Source organism: Dermacentor albipictus, unplaced genomic scaffold (genome assembly GCF_038994185.2).
Source record: "Dermacentor albipictus isolate Rhodes 1998 colony unplaced genomic scaffold, USDA_Dalb.pri_finalv2 scaffold_26, whole genome shotgun sequence".
Classification (NCBI taxonomy): domain Eukaryota; kingdom Metazoa; phylum Arthropoda; class Arachnida; order Ixodida; family Ixodidae; genus Dermacentor; species Dermacentor albipictus.
In genome coordinates this window covers 3,598,499-3,620,481 of record NW_027225580.1, presented here as the reverse complement: position 1 = coordinate 3,620,481, position 21,983 = coordinate 3,598,499, and the positions used below count along the sequence as shown (strand labels likewise).

The window sequence follows — 21,983 nt, the reverse complement described above, 5'->3', positions numbered from 1 at the left end:
CATGACTGTCACCTCTCTGTATATAATGTAGAATAAATCCCTCCCAAGTTTGGTTTTCATCCCGAAGTCCCGTCCTCCAACCCCTACACAACGTAAATGTTGGCATAAAGACGATGGTTTAACGTAAAGGACAGAACAAGGCCGCATTCGAGCTTCTAGCACTGTCACAGTAAAATGCTTCTTTCATTGTCTTGCTTATCTATTGCACCCGTGATTATTCTGCTATGAATATTTTGAGAAAAATAAATAATTGTCACTGTTATAAGGAAGTGCCACCCAAGTAGTATCCTTAATGTTTTATTTCCAACACAGAAAATAGACACATTAAACGTTGCAAATCACGATCTGGGTACAAAAGGCACCAAGCATGGCCAAGGAACATAGGACATAAGTGATTGCTGAAGCGAAGATTGCTGCAATAAAAATGCGCTCTTTTATAGAACTTTCGTTCGCGCTTTCACAGCGCGACTTTGATAATAGAACTAAACACATTATAAACAAGACCACAACAACAAACACAAAACAAGACCACAAGACACACAATAATGTCTTAGTATATTCATGTAAAAGAGCGCTTAACAAACGTTTTACACACTTGATCTCTTTTTAATAAACTGGGTGTAAAATTAAAAGCGCTGTCTGTTGTATATTTGGTGAGCTACAAGCGTTATGGCGATGGTTGAATTGTCATTCGACGTATTTAGGCAAACTTGAAACCGTGGACTCCAAATCACTGAATTGCAGTGTGACCGGTCGGTCAGCCCTTCCAGTGGCTTGCGTACGAAAGCCGATGTCACCGTGATGACTTTGAACTCTGTACCTCTTCAGTACCTGTGCAAGGAAAAAGGAGAAAAATGTGCAGCCTAACCATCTGGTATAGGAAATATGTACACGTCCAAAAACTCTATCACTTTTAGTCACTGCGTATTGTTGTCTAGTTTACCTGTGAAGGAAATGAGAGGTTTCTAAAGCAACGCTTTCGTTCACTGCTCCTTTAGCTATGCAGCTTAGGTTGTACCGGTGAACGTACAGTGTCTACATTTACACAGCGGGAGGCAAGCAACGTGAGGTAGCATCGCCTTTAAAAGCGTGCTGACTACCCCTCGGTGAATATTCTGCTGTGAAGTCCTCTCAGCCAAGATTTGCAGTCGTGCGCGGCACGTATATGTTCGCAAGTGAAGTGCCCTGTCCAACCAACACTATTTTAAACAGAGGCCTCACTCTTATTCGAGCTGCTATAGTTCAGGGAATAGCAGATTATCATACATGCGGCTGCTATTGGCCTAATACCTGTCATCAATCAAGAAGGATGTTTGAATCAGTGCGCTTCTTCCTATTTTCACTGTGTATATTTATTGACGAAGTTTAATAAACAGGTTGAAGGAAGCGAAAAGGTGTGCTCGGTATTTCGATAGAAACTACGTACTTCTGGAAGTACGCCTATGGTGCCATGACCTGCGAACGCTCGGCCGTGCCCGCCCGCGTAGGAACTTTGGCCCACTGCTTATCAGTGTCGTAGCCGTCGGGCCGCCCTAACTTCTGTTATTTTTGAATGGTCAACTTGCTTCTAAAGAAGAAAAATTTCAGGTCAGATATGCTTGCCAGCGAGCGCTCACTCCTGACCTCTCCTGGCTCGACGCCTTAGAAGACTTCGCTTCGCTCAGAAGACTTCGTGCGCCTATTGATATCGGTGGGTGACGTGACTCAAGGCCCGAGTTCCAACATCTGACGAGCGGAGTCCCCTGCTTCCCGAGTTGCACTCCCTCGAGGCGTGTCGCCATCATGGCCGAAGCTCATTACGTTAAAAATCCTTTCAACGCGAGTGCGGAGTGCGGCATCCATCACTTAGCCGATGTGCGCACTGCCCAAGTACTCGCACGAGTGAACAAGATAAAGTATGTTCCGCCCCCAGAAATTGTGTAATTGTCGTAGACATAAGGGCAAAAGAAAATGTGCTACTCTCTGCGAGAATGCATTCTCGCAGAGAATGATTCAGAGAATGATTCGCAGAGAATGATTCTGCAGAGAATGATTCGCAGAGAAGATAGCTACGCACGGCCATGGCCGTGCGTAGCTATCTAGTACGCCTTAGCGCAGCAAGTACATGAAACCAGGGGAGATAAACCGTAAGCTGATGGATATCCTCCGAGTTTGGTACGCCATACGCGCCACAATCTGAAATAGTGGGGGCTACGTTAACATCCAAAATCAAACTTTGACGCGCCACTGTGACGTTCGGTAGGCGGAGCGTTGTAGACACCGACCCACTCCACCATAGCCTTCGCAGTGCAAAGCATTGAGAAATACCGGGAGCACCGCGAAGATCACAGGCGATCTTTGATGGCCAATAACTCCGCTTCTGCTGTACGCTTTGAATTATATTTTGAGGCGAAGTATTCTTGAAATGCTCTGTTTTAACATCAAATGCATTTTGCGACTTTAATAAAAAGTGGTTCAGGACTATTTAAATTACGGCCCAGTACCGTGCCTTCACCTCTATAATCGTACTTTAATGATGCGTACTACTGCAATGTCAATATTGTCGCATGGACTCCTCAATGCTCCGCAGCCCAACCGCATTTCTAGGAACACTTACTGAGCATCACTGAAAATCGTTCCTTGAAAGACACCGGATATCGTATAACTGTCACTGTTATTTTTATGATGTGGTATAGGCATGCTTTCCAGAATACCTGTGTATATTTATTTTCAGCCGAAAGTCTTTTCGGGTAGGGTTATCTGATTAGGTTCATATTCGGCTCATTAATCCAGCAGCACGATTTACTCTTTGCGTGACTACTTTTGCGTGCACATTTTTATAACGGACAGGACTGTGCAGTTCTGCCTCCTTTCTGCTCTCAATGTCACCATTTAATTAGGATACTATTAGGATCTGTGCGTTGTGAAAATATCGTCTGCGAAGCTGTACACACAGTCGAAGGTACTTTTTAACCAAAACGTGCTAAATCTTGAGCTAACTATTTGATTGTTAGCTTTTCATGCTTCCATCATTCAGTCCCTCCCGCTTCTTTCTTTGCGGTGGCGCATAGAAATCCAGATACTACCACTGTACCGTATGATGTCTTCGCGAGTCTTCTCGGTGGCGCGTCCTTATTTTCATTAAGAAAAAACTAAGTCTTAATTGGAGCACAAAGTTTGCAGATTGGCTTGCAATTGGCTTCACCGTTGATCAAATCGAAGTCATGGCTAAAAACGTTAATCGCGAAAAAAAATGTATTAACAGAGCGATAACCAAAGGTGAAACAAGGGGACCCAGAATTTTGACAAGTCAGGACAAGCTCACGTCTGTCTTTCTTGAATTTGTTTAAGTGTGCAATGAAGAAGGTACGCAGCATGCCAGGGTGAATTACTTCCCGTGCTGTGAAAAAGCGGCTAATTCAAAGCCCAACATTTGATGCTGCAACAAGCGATTCCCACGGAAGGACGTTCACCAAAAGTTGGACTATCCGGTTGCTGAACATATGTCATTTATCATGGGCAGTTCTTAGCTATACTCGGGCCGCTGAACATTCCACTAGATTGCACTACTGAAAACGTTTATTGCGCAACAATTAGGATGAACATTGTTAGTTGAATCTGTTTATACTGTTTCTAATCAGATTAATCGTGGCTGTTAGATAGGGAAGTTGTGCAGTCGTTCAAGCTGCTTTACTTCTAATTACCTGAATCAAAACAGAATTTAACTATTTCTAACCTCTGTGTTGCTGTATTATTGACAGATTAGTAGCACTTGGACACCCTTCTGTCTGTATATAAATGAAGAGGGACCGAGCGAGAAAAGAGGCTAAGCATACATCGAAGAACGAACACGATAAGGTATTCAAGCCGAACTTTTTGTTGGGCTAGTTGGTGCATTTTACTGAGGTACTAAAGTGCCAAACAGACAACAAGCGCTCGTCCGTGTCCATTCTTGTGTCGTCTGTTTGGCGCTTTAGTACTTCAGTGCGATAAGGTATATCCAACCGACTTGAACGAACAAGGTGTGGTGGTGCGGGTATTGTACATTATTCCTGAATAGTGAGAACGGAAGAGAAAGCGATAATAAAGTGATAGTATTGTTACTACATTTTTCGTTGATAGCTTTCCTAATCGTAATTCTTGCTCACTTGAGCCAGAAGTGTGCAGAGCTCCATCTCGGCGATCCTTTTACCAATGCACGTTCGCGGCCCTGTGCCAAAGGGCAGCGACGCGAACGGGTGCAGGGTCCACAGTTCAGCCTTGCCGGAATGATGCTGCTGCTCGCTCGACCTCTGTAGCCACCTCTCGGGCAGAAACGTGGTCGCTCGGCTGAAGTTCTCCTCCAACCTTCCGGCTACGTACCACTCGGTCCTTAGCACCACCTGAGGGTTTTGAAAACCGGTTCCATAAAACATTCAATAGGTATCCACACTGAACGACCGGATAGATGCCTAGGTATGTTCGAATATTCTACACAGGTTCGTACATTAATGCGCCTGGTACAACGCTTGAAGAGTGCAATTGACTGTTATGAGTGTGGTCAAGATGCGGAGCAAACGAAGTCTTGCAGAAGAGTGGAACACGCTTAGGTTTTAATTATATTTTATTGCACAACGTGCTCCCAAAAATTACTAATGCAAGTATTTATACACACAGGTAATATGTGTGATATCAAAGCGATAACGGTAAACTATTTCGGTAGAGGACCATGCAGTGAAATATGGGAGCACGAGGTGCAGCTTCGAATAGCAATAGCGACGAAGGGATTTCAAGCAGAATATATCCAAAACAAACACTCTCAGTTTCAGTGAAGTTAATAAGCTGAACTGTTAACATCGCAAAAATTTTCTTACTTTTCTTTTGTAAACACATACACTTGCAAGACAAAGCCAGTTGTACAATTTAAAGACGAGCCCTAAGGACGCCCCATTTGCGATAACTAATTGATTGGAGACCGTCTGCAGCTCTGGTACTTTTACAGACAATTGTTCACTGCCGTAGTTCACAGCGCCACTCTGAATGAATATAGGAATCCAGTTGTGCTTTTAGATGCGAATAGCATGCTTTGCCCCTATTTCAGCCGTTTTGAATCTATCTATCTATCTATCTATCTATCTATCTATCTATCTATCTATCTATCTATCTATCTATCTATCTATCTATCTATCTATCTATCTATCTATCTATCTATCTATCTATCTATCTATCTATCTATCTATCTATCTATCTATCTATCTATCTATCTATCTATCACTTTAGACCAACACAGTGACCAAAGTTGTCTTCCCTGCTTGGGCCTTAGGTCTTAGTCGTTATGCCATCGTGGTCGTTCCATTATCGTCTTTCCAGCTTCGTGATCTTACTTTCGCAATGCCGTTGTCGTCGTCACGCCATCCACCCCGACAGAGTGGCCGAAGTTGTCTAATATAGCTTAAGCCACTAGGTATCAGCTGGTAGTCGTGATGCCGTCGTGGGCGTTGCGCCCCCGTCATTACATATTTGTGATCCGACACTCATCTTACCACCTTCTTCACACCATTGTCGTCACACACTCGCCTTGCGTTCGCTATCACAGTGCCGCAGTGCTGCCGTCGTGGTCGTTCATTGTCATTCCGGCGTCCTGATGTGACTCTCGTCAAACCATCATCATTGCGCCTTCTACTCTGACCCAGTGGTTCGTGCGGTCTAATAGTTTGGGTCACTAGGTATGCGTTAGGTGCCGCGATGCCGTCGTGGTCGTCGCACACTCGTCGTCATGCCGCCGCCGTCACGCTGCCGTCTTGTCATTGTCATCACTTCAGTAACGACGTCGCATTGTCGTCGTAACGTGGCCATCATACCGCCTTCGTCGTTCTATCGATGTCAACATTTCTTCATCATCGTATTGCAATAATACCATGTTCATTCAATCGCAAATATGGCGCCGTTGTCTTGCCGTGATCTCCAGTCGTTATTATGCCTCCACATCAGACATTTTGTATTGCCGTCGTCGTGCCGTCATCTTCACTATAACTTCGTCAATCGACCCTCAACATGTTGTCGTTCCGTCATCCTCGTCATACAGGCTTCGTCATACGGTCGTCGTCAGGTCGTTGTCTTCATAGACTCGTCGTGATGCCATGGTTCTCCGGCCGTTGTTATGCCGTTGTCTTCGTCATACAGTCGTAGTGAATCATTCGTTGTCATACCGTGGTCGTGATAATGTCGCGGTCATTCAATTGTCATCATTGTAACTTTAGAAATAAGACTCTCGTCATGCCGTCGTCGTCATACCATTGTTGTCATACAAATCGTCGTCCCGTTGTCCATAGTTAATTGTTCTCCCTCTAGTGATAACAGAGATTTAATATTTGGATGCATTTATCGTTCGCCTTCGTCATCAGTCGACGACTTTTTTATAATCTTGATCATATTTTACATACCCTTTCACTAGAAAATAAAAATGTCATTATAATGGGTGATATCAACATTAATCTAATCAATGACACACCACCAACAGTTATTTCTTACACCAGTCTGCTACAAAGCTACGGATATGAATGCTTAATTGATGTTCCTACATGACAGGTTCCTAGTGGCACAGGGATGCTAATTGATCATGTCCTATCTAACTCAATATCTTCACCAGAGGCAAAAGTTCTTGATATGGACATAACAGATCATTACCCATTGCTTCTACGTTTTAAACATAACTTGAGTCCTTGCCCTCTTCCACACTTCAAATACGTTCTGGACAAAAAGAGCTTCATAACTGCCATTGCTAATATAGACTGGTCTGAAGTAAAAGCTTTTAATGATCCTCAGAAAGCATTTTTTTAAATTTCTTACTGTAGTTATATCACTTATTCATAAATTCACTTGTAAAAGGAGATGTAAAAAAACCATTGCATTCTCTCACAATCCATGGATGTCTAAAAAAGTTATTAGCAGCTTTGCGTAAACGCGATAACCTTTAAAAAAAAACTAAAAACCAGCCTTTTAATACCAAATTATTTGCCTGATATCAAAGGTTAGGTAACTCTATAAACAACCAGTTAAAAGTGGCAAAACGATTATATCTAGAACAAAAAATCTTACAAGCCGGCAATAACAGCAAATTGAAACGGAACATCGTCAACTCCTTTCTAAACAGGAATTCTAAACCAGAACAGCTATCAAAAATTATATACAATAACTCAGAGTACAACTCCCCTAACCAAGTAGCCAACACCCTTCAGCTCCTATTTTTTTGATGATGACACACCCTCTCCTTCACAAGTAACTCAACCTAATCCTCTCCCTCATACATTTTTTTCTTTTCCCCACAACGCCAGAAGAAATATATAACGTTATATGTCGCCTAAAACCCACCAGTGCTGGAATAGATAAAGTTTTACCTGTTACCATTAAAATGATTGCCCACCTAATTTCTGATATCATGTCTCATATTACTAATTCGATATTCAAGACTTGTGTTTCCTAACGAGCTTAAGCACGGTAAAGTCATTCCAGTTCTAACAAAAGGTGACAGTACATTAATACATAACTACCGCCCTATTTGTATTTTACCCTTTTTCGGCAAAGTTCTGGAGAAATTATTTGCATTGCGTCTAACCAAATATCTCACTAAATTTAATAGTCTCTCTTCATGCCAATTTGGCTTTCGTAATGGATACTCCACAGATTTGGCACTCATACATCTAACTGACCAATTAAAAAAATAATTGACGATGGTCTATTTGCAGGTTCAGTTTTCATTGATCTAACAAAGGCATTGGACTGCTTAAACCATATTATCCTTTTTGCTAAGCTTGAGGCTATCGGTGGTTGTGGTCCTGCGCTCTCATTATTAAAAAAGTTACTTATCAAAAAGGGTTCAAATAGTGTCTGCGTCTAATGTCTACTCCAGAGAACAAACCACTAACATTGGCGTACCTCAAGGATCCATCTTAGCACCACTACTGTTTTTGATTTATATCAATGACCTACCTAACTGTTTGTACTCTACTAAATGCATTCTGTACGCTGATGACACTACCATATTTTCCTCTGATAAACACATGTCACTTCTTATTACCAAGCTAAATTCTGCGCTACAAAATGTTTTAAGTTGGTGTAATGCAAACCTATTATCTATCAATGCCACCAAGACTAAATTTGTTGTATTTTCCTCACATCAACAACATTCGGCATTCTCCCCTTCTTTAACTTTCGGCTCACACTCCATCTCTCCCAGTCCATGCTCATCTTTTCTTGGGATTTCTCTTGACTGCAGCTTGAAATATAAAGATCACATTTCTCACATCAAAAAGAAAATAGCATTCGCTATTCGCGTTCTAATTAAAACTCGTCCCTACTTTACACATAATACATTAATCTCGCTATACCACTCATTCATTCATTCTCATATTAACTACGGCATACTATGGTGGGGTAACACTTATAACACTCACTAGGCATCCCTCCTGGTAATCCAGCACCAATCCATAAGAATAATTAAAAGCAGTTCAGGCTTTGCTAATGAAAAATCCCTACTACATGAAAACAACATCCTAACCATTTCAGAACTCACCAAATATAATCTAGGAATTTTATTCTACAAATATATGACTAAGGAACTACCATCAATCTGCTTCTCACCTTGTGACCCATTAGCTCAGTCACATTATATTTGCACTCAATAATAATTTTCTTCTATCTAAAGTGCGAACTAACTATGGTAAACAGACTGCGGAATTTTCCGCAATATCGCATTGGAATACTTTACCACCTATCATCAAAAGTGCAAAAAAATGATACCAATTTAAACGAGAACTAAAATCATTCATAATAAATACTTACTGAATCTCTCCTTTTTTAATTTTAAATTTTATTGCGTTTTTATAGTATCCTGCAGCTAACAAGTGTTCTTATTACTCATATGCTATAAACATGTTTTGATATTACTCTTAGCTCTCATCTGTACTACTGTTGCTTTAAACATTGTGTAACATCATAAGTGTATTTAGCAGGAGGTCCCGATACAGTCTTTGTCCATGGGACCTCCTTATGTATACTGCGCACATGCAATTATCTGTATTTTACTAATAAATAAATTATGAAATTATAAAATTATTACTTCAGTATCGCCACACAATTGCCGTCTTGCCGTCGGCTTTATCGACCTTCGTCGATCGATCGACATAATTTGTTGTTCGTCTTTCTACGTTAATTAAGCTGTCGTCATTCAGTCGTGATTATGCCTCCGTTGTCATGCTATTGTCGGCGTTGCGTCATCGTCACACAGATGTTTTCATGCATTCGTTGTCACATCATCGTTGCCATGTCGTCTTGGTAATGTCATCGATGTCGTTCCCGCTTCTGCACACAGTTGTCATACCAACGTCGTCATGTCATTGTCCTCATCTCGTTGTAGTCACATGTCGTTACATCTTACAACATCCAGGTTTCAGGGAAGAGAGCAACGTCAACACATGAGTCAAGGACGGCAGATAAAGCTTCACGCTTGTTAAGAAAACTTCTTACATTTGAGAATAAGGGAGAATGGTCAAATCACTCTATGTTCGAAGCACTTGCTTTGTTAGGACAAAGGCGTGTTTGATGCTGAATCGGCGTGTTTGATGCTGAACGTGCCCTGACGAGGCTTTTGCTTGGGGGCAGTTCGCTATTAGTAGCCGACGAATAGACATAGCATTTATTATTCATGAAAAGTTTGTTATGGCAAATGTAAAATTGGTTCCAGCAGCGTTTGCGAAGTCATACAACTTTTTACGTGAAGAGCTCGTCGCTTTACAAAAGTCTTCGTTAACGGACACTTTGGAATTTTGAAACTTGGTTCTCGAGGCCAGAATGCTAACCCTGAGCTTGGATGAGAGGAATTTCACCACAATTGGTGAAATCTTCCACAGACAAATTTTGTTAACCTATGGGCACAACCTATGCGCTCGTCACCCGCATCGAGGTTTAGGTGCACTGCTGTGTTCAAGACTCAACAGATCAGTTTATTGGACTCCGCCCAGATTTAAGAGGGGTCACCAGGAAAGCCAGAAATTATTAAGTTCTCTCGTCTGGATCGGTCCTCAAAATCGTCTAAGCGGTCGGTTAGTGCTGCAGTTTGGGGGGGTAACGTTCCCGCCTGCTTGCCCTTTGGAAGCGTATAATGAATTGTCTACAACTGAAAGTCTGCTACGCATGTCTCCCATCTGCTGCTCAAGAGACGTCTGAGCTTGCCGTCGTTCGTTTAGGAACGCCATAATTTCACTATGTTTAGAGTCCATCTTTTTATGCAACGATTTCATCAGTGAGACCAGTTCTTCGTATTGTCTGTCGGAATCTTCTTTAGGACCGGGGTTGGATTCAACATCACCACTCATGAGTAACAACGTGGCAAAATGGAATCGTTCGCAAATAAATGAGACCAACACTTGTGGGCATGGAAGCAGCAGCAGACAAAGGTTGTTAGACAGTTTCTGGTAAAGCGAATGTACTGAGTCTACTTGCACAAGAAAGCGATAAGGCGTCTGTTTGGCGTGGGTAATTGCCATTTCCATGCTCACTGAAGGGGTTGACTAAAGTACGTTGCATAGGATGCGTCTGTCGATGCCGATGGCAGGTGAACGTTGGGCCAGATTTGGATTTCTGAAAACGGCGTTGACAGTTAGCCAAGGGATGAAAGCCATGAGGACTTGAGGGGGGCGTCTCAGCTGGCGGGCGGCCGTGATACGGATCCAGGCGCAGTGCAAGGTAAGTCCAGTGCTGCGAATACTGTTGCGAACTGCACGAGAAAGTGAAAAGGCGTCTGGCTCGCGTGCGTCACGGCTGTGCTTCCATGTCCCATTATGTCGAAGTCTGGTTCGAGAACTATCGATTTCAGTGTAGGTGCGAATCCAAGAGGACAAATGCATTGCTGGTTTCCAGAATTTCGTCGATGTATGCGATCGTCGTAGCCTTGTGGATGTGCTTGAACTCCTGGCTGAAGTTTGTCAGCATCCCTTTCGCTTTCCCTCCGTGCAATGTACGACCCCTTTTGCGGCGCAAATTTCAAGGTCGAGCAGTACACGTTGGTCGCCCTCGATGACACCTTCTACGTCTGCGGGTGTTTCGCTGCCGACGAAAATGGCGATGCTGTAGCGAGGCGCGATGCTGACTCGGTCCTCAAGTACACTCAAAGCATGCTTACTGGAAGGCATCCGTGTTGGTGTAGCTTGGTCTGTGGACAGCGTGTCGACTTCGACCTCAGGTCAATGATGGCGCCGTGTTGGTTCTGGAAGTCCATGCCGAGAATTGCGTCTCGCGAGCACTGTTGGAGCAGGAGGAAAGTGAAAAGTAGAAGGCAGGGAGGTTAACCAGAATAACGTTCGGTTGGCTAGACTACACCGGGGGTATGGGAAAGGGGAAAGCAAAGATCACAGGGAAAGAGAGGAGGGAACGAAAGAAGGAAATTGCGGCAAGTTCGCTGACGCTTGTGGTCTTACAGAAATTACATTAATAGTCACAGGTGGTTGCACAAACCCGTGGTCCTTAAAGAACACAAAAGCGCCTTCACCACTTTATGGGCCGACGGGCGATGGGGGCGGCGTTCCAGCAGCACCTGCACAGAAAGCGGCCAATTGTCCAGTTTTTGGAAAGCTTTGGCAAGTTCTTGTCTCTCTAGGGCATATCTTGGACAGTGGCACAGCAGGTGGTCGATGATTTCTTCGGTGCCACAGACCTCGCATGCTGCACTGTCAGTCGCTCCAGTTAATGTAGAGTATGTCTTTGTGAAGGCAACTCCTAACCAAAGGCGACAGAGTAGCGTAGCTTCACATCGACGACGAAGTCCGAGTGGAGGTCGGAGTTGCAGGGAGGGGTTTAGTCGTTGTAGTCGTGTAAGTCGTAAGTTCGGCGAGTTCCACTCGGGCACTGTGAGACTGCGTGCCAGGTGTCGAAGCTGCCTTGCAGCGTCAGTCCTCGAAAGCGGAATTGGAACGCTGTGCTCTTCTTGATGTGCTGTGCGAGCAGCGTTATCGGCGGAAGCATTGCCACTGATTCCACAGTGGCCAGCTACCCATTGAGAAACGACCTCGTGGCCTTTTTGTTGGACATCATGGTAAAGTTTCACGACTTCGTATGTCAATTGGTCATGACATCCGTATCGCAAAACTGACTGCGTGCGCTGTAATGCCGGTTTTGAATCAGAGAACACAGCCCATTTTGTATGTCTTTCAGAATCAATGAATTCCAGTGCTCGACGCAGGGCTGTTAGTTGTGCCGCAGTTGAGGTCGTGACATGGGGTGTCCTGAACCGCAGTGTCATTCCTCGCGTTGGTATAAGCACGGCACCAGCAGAACTGCACGACGTAGTCGATCCATCGGTATAGATGTGCAAGTGGATGCTGTACTTTTCATGCAGAAGAAGTAAGCTCAGCTGTTTTAGAGCAGGGGTTGGTAGATCTGTCTTCTTCTGTAGTCCTGGAATCATTATATGTACTTATGGACGGCTAAAACACCACGGAGGAAACGCTGGCTTGGCCGCAGGTGCGTACCCTGATGTAAACGACGCACGATGTGCACTGACAATGCCACTAAATGTCCAGCAGGGCCTTGCAGCAGTGAGGCTCGCCAAGTGGTGGAAAGGGGTCCTAGCACAATGCCTGAGATGCATACGCATTGTCTCAACGGTAATGTGCGTCGTGATCGGGTAATCCTGCGCAAGGGCAATAGTTTCAGCCGTTGATGCACAGCGTGGTAAGCCAAGACATATCTTAAGGGCTTGGGCTTGAATACTATCAATCGTACGCAGGTTAGTCTTGCAAGTGTTGGATATTGCAGGCAGGCTGTATCGCAGGAATCCAACGAACAACGCCATGTACAACTGTAACATAGCGTGTATAGATACTCCCCAACTTTTTCCTGCAAGGAACCTGAACAAGTGACAGATAGCAGTCGGCCGTTTTTTCACGTAATTGACATGCGGAGTCCAAAACAGGTCTCTGTCAATTACGACTCCCAAGAACCTGTGACTTCTGCTGTATGGTATAAGTTGTCCGTTAATAGATACGCCGTAACCAGACATTGGCTTCCTCATGAATGGCACCATTGCGCACATTCCGCATGAAATTTCAAGTCTTTCGTCACGAAGGTAGCAAGATGTCATTGTGGCTGCCTTCTGAAGCCGAGCGAGAAGCTGTAGTCGTGTCACACCTGATGCCCAAATGCAGATGTCGTCCGCATAGATGGAAAGTCGTACCGTGCTTGGCACGGTTGTAAACTAATCCACTGAGGGTGAGATTGAAAAGAGTCGGGCTAAGCACTCCGCCTTGAGGGACTCCTCGTCTTCCGCAATGCGCGGATGTCGGGCCATTTTCTGTGTGCACGTAGAATGGTCTCCTCTGTAAGTAGTTGCACACCCACATATACATCTTACCACCAAGTCCGACGGCTTCTAACGTGCTAAGGATGGCTTCATGGGTGACATTATCATAAGCTCCTTTAACGTCTACAAACAGAGCAGCAGATAGTAGCTTACAGGCCTTTTGGTGTTGCCCAAATGTTATCAAGTCAACAACGCTGTCTGTTGACGAACGGCCCCAGCTGAATCCGGCCATAGCATGTGGATAGATTTCATAGTACTCTAAGTACCATTCCAGACGTGTTAAAATAATTCTTTCCATTGTTTTTCCGACACAGCTGGCAAGTGCGATCGGACAGTAAGAGGAAATGTCCAAAGGCGACTTGCCAGCTTTGAGAAGTGGAATGAGGCGAGTTGACTTCCACTCTTGCGGAACCGCACCCGTCTGCCAGGAGTCATTGTACAAGAGCAAGAGTGCCTTCCGAGCTTGATCTCCTAGGTTACACAGGGCACGGTATGTAATACTGTCAGGTCCTGGCACTGAAGAACGCCTGCACAAAGCCAGCGCAGCTTCTAGTTCTTCCATAGAAAAAGAACAAAAACAAGAAAGGGGCTGACAGATGGAATAGCACACTGTGGTATAAAGTTCGTAAACAGGGATAAGGTGCCTAAGAAAGACTGGCCAACGTTTCGATAGGAGGACCTATCTTCGTCAAAGGTGGCCTCGTCATCCTCGGCGTGTCAGCTTTAAAGAGTTAGTGCAGTGACGTCACGTGCGGGTGTTGTCGCTGGCGGCTGGTTTTAAACAGAGAGACTACCAGAGGAAACAAGCGCTGTCGCCCGCCGCCTGTGAGCTTCGTTCCCAAGACGAGGGGATAAGAGCGTGAAAGTGCTCTTGTGATGTGCGTGTCTTCTGATGAAAGTCTTGTGATGTGCGTGATAAGAGTGCCTTCTGTAGTTGGCTTTATTATTATTGGTAATTCGTTGGTTGGCACAGAAATATCGACATCATAAATGACGCCGATAGTCCCATTGCAGCCAGTAGGTATCATGGATCGCACTTGTACTTTGTCGATCTCTGTTACGTGCCGCAGGCCTTGCAGTGCACTATGGTGTAGAACATCTACAGCAAGGACATTCTTCCGTGCGTTTATTCTCACGTCCTTTATCTCATTTGGCGCGATTCCCTCAAGAAATGCAGAAAGGACTTGCCTGTTTAGGAGTCGCAAATTTGACACTGGGCCCACAGGCATGAAGAGCATAGTGTGCGGCCAGCGCTGTGGTGTTGTCTTCAGGGTGGAGACACTTGGCGACGATGACCTCCGTAGAAGTCTTCTATTTGTGGTTCGGCTCATGACAAGCGTGAAATCTTCGTCCGACGAGTCGACGCTGTCCGAGTACAACTCGGTTGCCTGGCTGTCCGTGTCACTTTACGCATTTCCACGTTTCCTGGACGCGACCACACGTAATGGTTTGGCTCCAGGAAGGTCTTTGAGGGCTTCTTCGGCGATTGCCACAACACGGGTGTGGCAGCTCCCAGAGTTTGGAAAGGAACAAAGCGAGACAAAGGTACAAGCGTTCTATGATAGAAACACTTCTTCGTCTGCCACTGTTGGAGCACAACGAGCGTTGCAGTGTAGATCCGGTCATGAACTGTAATTCTTTCCGTGCATATTTTCCTCGGCGTTATGAGGTGTCTTCCAGCTGTCCGAATTTGAGGGCCGTCCCATGTAGTGTTGACTTTCTTCAGCTTGGCGGCGAACAATCGACTGATGACGGAGTAGTCGGCTCCTGTGTCCAATAAAAGGCGGTGACTACGTGGCCATCGAGAAGCACGTCGAGGTAGGTTGTTCTTTGTCTTGTGTTGCAGTTAGGTCTTAGGTTAGATCACAGCTGCATCGTGTTGACGTGTTGCTTGTACGCGTCGTCAGGTCTTTCGTCGTAGGTGCATTCTTTTCTTCCAGGTTTCATTGGGATGCCGGCGTCTCATTGTTGTGGCGTCGAGATAGCCTCTTCGGTGTCCTCGTCGGTGCCGGAGGATCTTCGTCAGTTCGACGAACAGCAACCGCACCTCCATCGGTAGCTGCTATTAGTTCTCCGGGTGTGGGCTCACGGACTGGCCCCGGCATGTATGGGTTTTCCGGCATGTCTGGGTTTTCCGGCATGTCTGGGTCGGCTTGTCGGAAGATGCGAGTAATCTCCTCCGAAAAGATTACGATGTTCTCGTTCGGCCGTTGCATGCGGGTTTCCAGAAAAGCTTGGGCTCGCTCTTTGCACAGGACGCTTGTGAACGTCTGGTGGAAGAAGCCGTGGTGGAACCGTTCCCATGTTGTCGGGGTTTATTCCCGGTTCTCAAACCACGTCTTCGCGGTGTCTTCTAAGGCGAAGTATATATGCCGGAGCTTCTTCTCGGAGTTCCCGTTGTTTAATGCAGCGAACATTTCACATGTTTCCAGCCAGTTATCAGGGTCTTTAAATGATGATGTATGGAAGGTCAGTGGTTCCCTGGGCTGTTGCAGCACGATGGGGATCGCTGGGGCTGCCATTGAGGTTGTCTTGGTGACGATCTTCCTTGTCCTCTCCGGAAAAAGTCTGTGCTCTGGGGGCAGTCCTTGCAGCCTGCGGCTACTTCGCAGGTTCTTGGTGACGTTCGAGAACTCTCCGTTGCGGCGGAGAGCCGCAACGGAAAGACTGCACAGTGCGGGATTTCACTGTGAAATGGTCCCCTCGATGCTAAAAGCCCTTGCCAAGGAAGCGCGGGCAAATAAGAGCTCCGACCAAGCGAAGAGCCGCAACGCCGGAAACCTGTTGCCAACCCCCCCCCCCCCCCCCCAGTTTGATACAACCACCCAATTTCTCACCGCCTCAGAAAGGTGGCTGGAAAGTGTGAAGTCCCGGTTCTTTTACGGCGCGCAAGAAACTCGCGGGCATGTGCAACATGGTGCAGGGAAGCAAGAAAGGAACGAATGCAATATCAAGCACGTTGACAGGTTCGTGCCATACAGAATAGGGGTAGTGTACCAGATACCCCTTTCATGTGGCAACAGCTGCACAGGGCAGACGGGACGGTGTTTAAACATCAGACTGCAGGAGCACCGCGCAGGGGTCGGATGATTGGCGGGGGTGGAAAACTGGCCGACCATTATCACCGCTGTCGTAATGGCATGCCTAGGTTCCGCGACACAAAAGTATTGAAGATGTTTGCATCACGACTGAGCCGACAAATCAATGAAGCATACTATGTAAAAATGCGATCTGGCAGCTGCGTAAGCAGCTCTTCAGTGTCACTCAGTGAAGAAGACTTAAATTATTTACATAGACGTTTGTGCCACTCACGCCCGCAGACCAATGTAGAGTCATCGTTGTGCGATGATTATCAAGTGTGATTATGATGCATGTATAAATATGGGACCTTCCTGGACCTTCCTGCTTCCTTCGTCGTCCGTTGTCCTTTGCGCGGTTACGTTATGCATTCAAATATCGACCACCAACTAGCCCGTCTTGCTCAGTCTCAAGGTTATGCCTAGCATTCTTCGTTCCATCGCTACTTGTGCGGTCCTTAACTTGTTGTCAAGCTTCTTTGTCAGTCTCCAAGTCTCTGCTCCATGTGTCAGCACCGGTAAAATGCACTAATTATACACCTTCCTTTTCAATGATAATGGTAACCTTGCAGTCAGGAGCTGACAATGTCTGCCGTATGCGACCCAAACCATTTTTGGTCTTCTATGAATTTCCTTCTCATATCAGGATTCCCTATGGTTATTTGACCTAGGTAAACGTACTCCCTTACAAACTCTAGACCTAACTGGCGATCTTGAACGCTTGTTCCTTTTCCCGGCTATTCATCATTATTTTTGTCTTCTGCCTATTAATCTTCAACCCCACTATCACACTTTCCCTGTTAAGGTCCTCAATAATTTGTTGCAACTCGTCTGCAGTGCTGCTAAGTAGAACAACGTCATCGGCGAACCGAAGGTTGCTGAGGTATCTGCTGTCGATCCTTCCTCCTATTCTTCCCAGTTTAATAGCTTGAATATTTCTTCCAAGCACGCAGTGAATAGCATTGCAGAGATTCTGTCTCCTTGTCTGACGTGTTTCTTGATAGGCATTTTCCTCCTTTTCTTGTGGAGAATTAAGCTACCTGTGGAATCTCAGTACATATTTTCCAGGATATTTACGTAAGTGGTCTGTAATCCTTGATTACGTAATGCCTCTATGACTGCTGGTATCTTTACTGAATAAGATGGCTTTTCTTAATCTATGAAAGCCATATTTAGAGGCTGATTGTACTCTACGGACCTCTCGATTACCTGATTGATGACACGGATGTGATGCATTGTAGAGCATCTCTTCCTGAAACCTGCCTGTACCCATGGTTGGCTTAAGTCCAGTGTTGCCATTATTCTATTGGAGATCATCTTGGTGAATATTTTATATAATACAAGGAGTAAGCTAATGGGCCCATAATTTTCAATTCTTTAACGTCTCCCTTTTTGTGGATTAGTATAATGTTTGCATTCTTCCAGTTTGCTGGGACCCTTGCAGTTGACAGACACGTCGTATAGAGTCGCCAGTTTTATAAGCATTATGTCTCCACCATCTTTGATTAAATCGACGGTTATTCCATCTTCTCCTGCCGATATTCCCCGTTTCATGTCTTGCAAGGCTATTCTGACCTCATCGCTAGTTATAGGAGGAGTTTCTCTATCCTGTTCATTGCTGTTTCGAATAAAGTTATCCTGAGTCCTCTGGGTACTGTGCAGGTAAGTACAGAATTCCTCCACTGCTTTTACTATATCTTCGAGATTGCTGATGATATTATCCTGCTTATCTTTCAGTGCATAAATCTTGGTTTGTCCTATGCCGAGTTACATTCTGACTGATTTCAGGCTGGGTCCATTTTGTACGGCTTTTTCAGTCTTTCTCACATTATAGTTTGGAATATCACTTATTTTCTCCTCGTTGATCAGTTTTGACAGTTCCGCAAATTCTTTCTCTTGAGTTGGACAATTTCATTCTTTCTTGTTTCATTATTAGGTACTTTGTTACTTGGGAGATCTTGCCTTCTGGTTGCTGTTTTCGATACTATTTTCCACAAATTGATAATGGAAGAATTGCAATCTTTGCATTGGTGGAACATGAGATTTTCACTACGTAATATCGTTTTTATTAAACTCTAGAGCAATAGTTGGCATGGAGAACATCATCTCGTGTATATTTCCCATGCCAGACAAAGGAACTCCCCCAGGAGCAGTCTTCTCACCGCTTCTCTTTAATATGAGAATCAACCGGCTAGCAAAGCAGCAATTTTGACAATATGTAGATAACATTGTTCTATGTGTTAATAAGGCTCATTAGCGGAGAAGGGGCAAATCTTGCAAGAATCGATAAATGCAATACAGGACTTTGCCGAAGGAAATGACAGGGAATGTGCAGCGGATAAATCAGTTTATGCGACCATGGCCAACATTCTAGCGATTAAGAGTCATGTAATTATATATAGAAGATTAAATTCTGCCGGAGAGACAAACTATGAGAATCTTAGGCTTATGGCTTCAAAGCAACAAGAGTGCAAGCCACACTATTGAACTCATAAATCTTAGAGCTCGAATGATTCACAGGAAAACAAGGAAGAGCAAGTGGCTCTCTGAAGATAAAACCATATGATTAGAACAAGCCTTCGTCCTCAGTAGAGTCACATATATAAGGAGCTCACACCAAAGGAAATTAAAGAGATCGACGAAGAGCATATAAAGCTGCCCTTGGAATACCGATAAACGAGTCCTATGAGAAAGTACAAAGGCTACATGTGTACAACACTTTCGAAGAGCAGAAAGCAGCAACTATTCTATCAGAAAATGAGTGACTATGTCTCACGCAGGTAGGCAGAGAAACCCTAATTGCATTGGGCTACCCCGCCAGACCACAATACTGTAGAGAGCACATAACTACAATGGCTAGTGCAACAAGACAACGCATAACCATCTCTCCCATCCCGCGGAACATGAGCAAATTGTACAACGGGGCGAGAAGAAAGGCTAGAGCACAACTGCTTCAAAAACAATTTCAGCGGAGTTAAGAGATGGTCTACACCGATGCAGCCAAATCAACTGAGGGCTGCCTCATAGTAGCAGTTCAACCTATGAAACGTACCATCCGAGCTGTAGTAGCCTCCGCTAAAACGAGCTGCACCACAACGGTGAAGCAGCGGTCATTCCGCCAGCCATTAGTACCAAAGAGGCAGAAAATACTGATGACTTAATCCTATCTGATTCGTAAGAGGCCTGTAGAGAGTTTCTACATACTAGACTACCGAAAGGTGCTACAAGAATACTGGGTGACAAGCTAAAACACGACCATGCCATAAACTGGTGCTCAGGCCACGACAGTATCTCGGGTAATCAGTGGGCGCACATTTTAGCTCGCGATTTAACAAACGGAACGAAGAATGACGGATACCAGCAATACGAGCCACACATTGCTCGCGATTTACTAGAACATCATTTCATTTTATTTCGTTTCAGTTATTGATACTCTAAATCTCAGAGGGGCTATACCAGGAGTGGGAAAGGACAAATTTGAGTATAATCCAAAGTACGAAATGCAAAGATTGGCGGATATTCACGCACATACGGCAGTTCGAAAGTTCAATTTCTTGGAACAAAACAAAACAACAAAATATCGTCAAGGCACAGAAACACAAGTTCACTTCACGCAGGCAATACAGTCGTACTCTTCGTTCTCAGTAGCAAACACATGCTCAATATTATGAAAGTATTCTGAAGGGCATGAAAGGTATGAAGGGCATGGGCAGGACATGTAATGAGGAGGGAAGATAACCGATGGTCATTAAGGGTTACGGAGTGGATCCCAAGGGAAGAGAAGCGTAACAGGGGGCGGCAGAAAGTTAGGTGGGCGGATGAGATTAAGAAGTTTGCAGGGACGGCATGGCCACAATTAGTACATGACCGGGGTTGTTGGAGAAGTTTGGGAGAGGCCTTTGTCCTGCAGTGGGCGTAACCCGGCTGATGATGATGATGATGATTCTGACAATGAGGAAGATGATACAGCGGAGTCCGGGAGAACGTTCCTATCTTTGGAAGTGCGAGGAAAATAACTCAACTTAAAGCAGTCATTTCTTAAACCCGGTACTGGAATAAACTTACTGTGGGGATGTCTGGCTTTTTCATTAGTTTTGATTTTGTTTATCCTACCCTACTTGGTGAAGGAGTTTCGATTTTTCCCTTGGGGCTCTTGCTTCCAGGACTGGTACTTGACCTTGTTTGCACACTTGGGTTGGGGAATATTTATTAAATATAAATCTTGAGGCAACGGGTTGAATCTTTTCAAGCTTGATGCAGATGATAGCTGTGTGCGGGTCCCATACTGTTACGCGCAAGCGTGACTAGCTAGCTCTTCAAATCGGCTGCCGCGAAGCAAGCGAACCAGCAAGGCGACTGGAGGTGAAAACAAATCGTGCGCCGGGGATAGTACGAAGCAGCGCACTCAGCGGGCGGCAAAGTACAGCCACCTAGAGGAATCTGTAGGTGACGTTAAGCGAAGTGGAGATGGAGAAACTAGGCGAAGCGTCTCGGAAAAAGAAGGTGGGCAGACGCGCGCTGGGTTGGCCCCCTCTGGCAGCCGCTATTGTTATTGTTTTTTTTTTATTACAATGCATACGTAGTGGGTTCCTCTCGTGTTAAAGTCGTCCTCACGGGCGCTACGCTGTGTGTGCGAATGAAAGCGTGCGACGGTGAGCAGACGGTGGCGACTCCATCTCGCGTGCGCAATGGGAAGAAGCGCGCCGTATTCCGCCGCGCGCTTTGCACCATAGCAACGGGGGAACGGATGGAGATCTGCTCTCCCGGTACAACGGCCGACGGCCGTTGCACTTCAGCCGGGCGGGCGCCGTGGCGCGCACTTTATATTGAAAAAAGATCTGCTTTGGGGGCCGAGCCTCGGTGTGCCGACGGATCGTAGGTTTGCGCGCGCTGTGTTCTCACCGCTGTGTTCTCACTGCTGAGTTTGCGTAAGCGATAGACAGAACGAAGTTCACTTCGTTCGCTGCTGCTGCCGCGATTCCTCATGCCACCATTTGACAGCGAGTGTCCGCGGTCATCGAGTGCGGACGCTTGCAGTGTGCCTGTGTGGCTGAAACCATGCTAGTAAACAAACGTTTACAAAGGGGCGTTCTATTCTGGAGGCTGCTGCGTGTGGTGCTGGAGCGCGAACCCTGTGATGCGGACAGTGCAGGCGTCAAGGCACAAGGAGCGCCGATAGCGTCGTGTGCGCTATAGCACTCATACGCTTGCGCGTCACCCGCGTTCACTAAGTGAAACGCCACTGTAACTTTTTTGCATATTCTATTACTGGCCTTATGAGAGAGAGATATGTATGCGAGACCCTTTACATAGGTAGTAGCAATCTGCAGCATATACTAGAGTGGTATGCCCCACCGCATAGAATACTGAAAGTGGAAGAGGCGCGTAGTCTTAAACAACCGCAGTTGAACACACACCCACATTGTTGTAGTTTGCAGCTAATAAATCGAGTGGACATACAAACCAATGTCCTTCTTAGGAATCGAGAGCGACGTTCAGCGTGTAACATGGAAATGCCAGAAAATGCCAATGGAGGCATATTCACCTCTTATAGTCACGATGTTGCGGGAAACTTGGGTGGCTTTGCTCGCCCG

General features: G+C 45.4%; 1 protein-coding gene across 2 annotated transcripts in view; it reads right to left on the bottom strand.

Moving 5' to 3' along the window:
* Positions 1-302: 302 nt before the first annotated feature.
* Positions 303-21,983, bottom strand: part of LOC139052507 (probable cytochrome P450 12a5, mitochondrial) — a 151,284-nt gene continuing 129,603 nt past the window's right edge. For both annotated transcript variants that reach the window (XM_070529624.1, XM_070529625.1), the window contains exons 8-9: positions 4,128-4,361; positions 303-831 (exon numbers count right to left, since the gene is read on the bottom strand). In XM_070529624.1, the coding sequence (XP_070385725.1) occupies positions 688-831; positions 4,128-4,361 (378 nt within the window). In that variant the 3' untranslated portion in view covers positions 303-687. The remainder of the gene's footprint in view (positions 832-4,127; positions 4,362-21,983) is intronic.